The following is a 3,027-nucleotide window of genomic DNA, read 5'->3' as shown; positions in this document are numbered from 1 at the left end:
ACTCTGTCCCACCCTTTCATTAGCTGTCATGACTTTTTCACATGTTCATGAAAATGTTATGTCTGACTCCTATTTGTTTTCTGAAGCCTGTCCATATGAGAAGTCCACACAAAGCAGCCCTCCACAAAGTTAGATCTGCGTCCACATTTCAGGTAGAGGAGCATGTGAAACTGCACCTAGAGTCTCTAGTGCAAAGTATCTGCACACTGGGCAAACCACTGGCTCAGGTGACCTCAAGCCTTTAAAGGGCAAACTGTAAGGAAGAGAAAGTGGAAAAAGTCATGATGTCTTTCAAGAGGGAAGGAGATGATTAGAGTCAGCTCAATGTGCTCAAAAAATGAAGAGTTGGGGACTTGCTGGCCAGTTATATCCCAGAAGATGAAGCACTGATGCCATGGGATGGGTGCTTTGCTTGTACCATCTGTCCTCATCGACCTATACTAGACACACTGGCCATGCTGACTGCCCACCGTGGAGGCAAGAAGCATTTATCTAGCCTGCAGCTTTTCTATGGTAAGAAGCACCCAGAAAAGGAAATGGGGCAAAATCCAAGACCACAGGATGAATCGAAAAGGGAAGAGACCAAATCTGAGGCTCCTCTGCTAACCGAGACTCAACTTATCACCCAGAGTGTACTGCACAGAGCTCCCCACTATAACAGTTGCTGTCGCTGGAAGCACAGACCAGAAGCCCCTGGTTCCTCTGTGTCCTGCTCCCCTTTGCCAGCCCAAGAGATCGAACTCCAGAGTGAAAAGATCAATAGGGAATCTGAGCCTAGGCCTGGCCCACAGGCTGAGGAATCAGCAACTGCCTCAGATCCTGCACCCATGAGTCCCACGAGAAGATGAGCCCTGGGCATTACCTCACCCTTTGAAGTTCTGGATGGATCCCAGATGCAGAAGGTCTATGGATAAAAGATGAAAATGTTGAGTTTGACTCAGATGAGGAAGAACCGCCTGACCTCCCCCTGGACTGACTTCTTATTTGTTTCATAAATAAACTATAGGCTCTGAAGTGGCAGCCCAGGAAGGAGACAAGGGCACTTCTGTGTGACATCATGCCTTTCTTTGATGTACAGAAAAGACTGGGCATTAGTTTAGATTGTCACATGATGATCCAAAGTTCTGAGTAGCCCCACAAAATCGCTTCTCGATGCCATACTTTTGAGAAAGAATGGCTTGAATGTGCACATGGAATTGGTGCTACCTGGGCGAACAAAGAGTGCAAGAGAGAATATGAAAAAAAAAAAAAAAAAAGTGGTGTGAATAGCTGGAGGAAGATGGAAGATTAAAGTGGATTAAAAAATGTCCTTTATAAAATGAATATGATGAAATTAGTGACTAGGAATAAACCCTTGGGTGATAAACCTACAGGAACTAAAAGTATTACCATAAAAGCTAATATTTGGATTATGCCTTTGGGGAGAGGGAAGAATCTGTTTTCTTGTGCTGGGGATTGAATTCAGGACCTTGCACTTGCCAGACAGGCACTTAAGCCACTGAGCTTTCTCCCCAGCCCTTAAGAGGGAGGATTTTCTGATTGAGATGAGACATGGTGGCACCTGGAGTAGCCAATAACACAAAACATGTAGTGGAATAAATACTTATTTTACTTATCAACCCGAGCTGGTATTTCTAAAACTGAAAGTGAATTTTAACCAACACAGATGTGCCATCACTGCCGCTGTTATCTCTGAAGTCTCTGAAGTCACTTCTTATTTTTTGATCTGCCTGTGTCAAGAGTACAAGAGCTTTTGTCTTGCAAGAAGCTCCTTGCAAAGTAGCTAATATTTTCTTGCAAAGAAAACATTTTGTTTTCCAAGATATTTTTTGGAATTGACTTCAGAGGTCGAGTGGCAATGGTAGCATGTCTGTGTCTTTTAAAGTTGACTTTAGGTTTTGGAAATCCTAGTTAAGGTTGATAAGTAAAATAGATATTCATTCCACTACATGCTTGTGTAATTTTCTGTCTCAGCATTGTTTCTTCATGAAGTGGGTTTTCAGTAAGCACACTGAAGCAATACCAGTAAGAAACCCAACTGGCACATAAATAACAACACAGAGCCCTAACTGCAAACTAAAAGAGATGGTTTTAACAAGTACATACCCTGGTGATAGCCTACACTGGAAGTGGGTTACCTTTGTAAAATGCCAGATAATGCATAATTGGTGCTTTGTGGGTCATAAAGTTTCTGCTTCAACTATTCCTCTCTGTCATTGTAGGAGAAAGCAGCCATAGACAATACATAAACAAAGGGGTAAGGCGTGCTCCAAACTCAGTTGATTAAGACAGGTTGAGGAGTGGATTTGGCCTAAGGGTGCTGGTTTCTGACCCCCTAATATACATTTTTGAATTAGAATGCTGGCTGGCTCATGTTCTAGGGTCTGTGAGATGAAAAGCAGCCTAGCCTATTGCCAAAGCTTCCTTCAAAGCAGTTACTAGAGGAGACCACCCACTTGTTCTATTATGGCTTTAGTATTTAAAATATGTTGAAAAAATATTTTTTTTGGAACTGACTTTAGAGATAGAGTGGCTGGCCATGGTAGCATGCCTGTGTCTTTTTAAGTTGATTTTAGGTTTTGGAAACACCAGCGCCACCATGCCCAGTCTCAGTTGCTAGCTCAGCACAACCTGGGGGTGGGGCTGGCCCTACATGCCAGGGATCAAATCCCAGCCACTGCACTGTGCCTAGGCAGGTGCTAAGCACATCTTTTTGTTGTTATTGTTTGTTTTATTTTCAGGACCCTTAGGATTTTCTAGAGATTTCTGTGATTATTTTTTGGTCCCACTGAAGGAAAACAATATATTATCATTCTATTACTTAAAGATAGAATGCTCCATAGCTAGAATAATTATACTACCAATTTCTATTTGTTTATTGAAGGGAACAGTTAATGCTTAAAATTTTTATTTTGAGCAATTTTACATGCTTAAATCTGGCAATCTGAGCAACTACTTTGAAGACAACAATATTCAGTGTAACAACCATTGTTGAATTCCTGTGTCTTGTTTTTTTTTTTTTTAACA

The 3,027-nt window shown here is 41.8% G+C and overlaps 1 protein-coding gene across 1 annotated transcript; it reads left to right on the top strand.

Moving 5' to 3' along the window:
• The first annotated feature begins 284 nt into the window (after nt 1-284).
• Nucleotides 285-976, top strand: LOC101586539 (sodium channel modifier 1-like). Its single transcript, XM_012515888.1, is given in 2 exon segments — nt 285-680; nt 875-976. Coding segments are annotated over 2 exon segments (498 nt in total).
• The last annotated feature ends 2,051 nt before the right edge of the window (nt 977-3,027 follow it).

Source organism: Octodon degus, unplaced genomic scaffold, assembly GCF_000260255.1.
Source record: "Octodon degus isolate 3935 unplaced genomic scaffold, OctDeg1.0 scaffold00082, whole genome shotgun sequence".
Lineage (NCBI taxonomy): Eukaryota > Metazoa > Chordata > Mammalia > Rodentia > Octodontidae > Octodon > Octodon degus.
The sequence above is the reverse complement of the archived record's forward strand: the minus strand, read 5'-3'. Positions and strand labels throughout refer to the sequence as shown.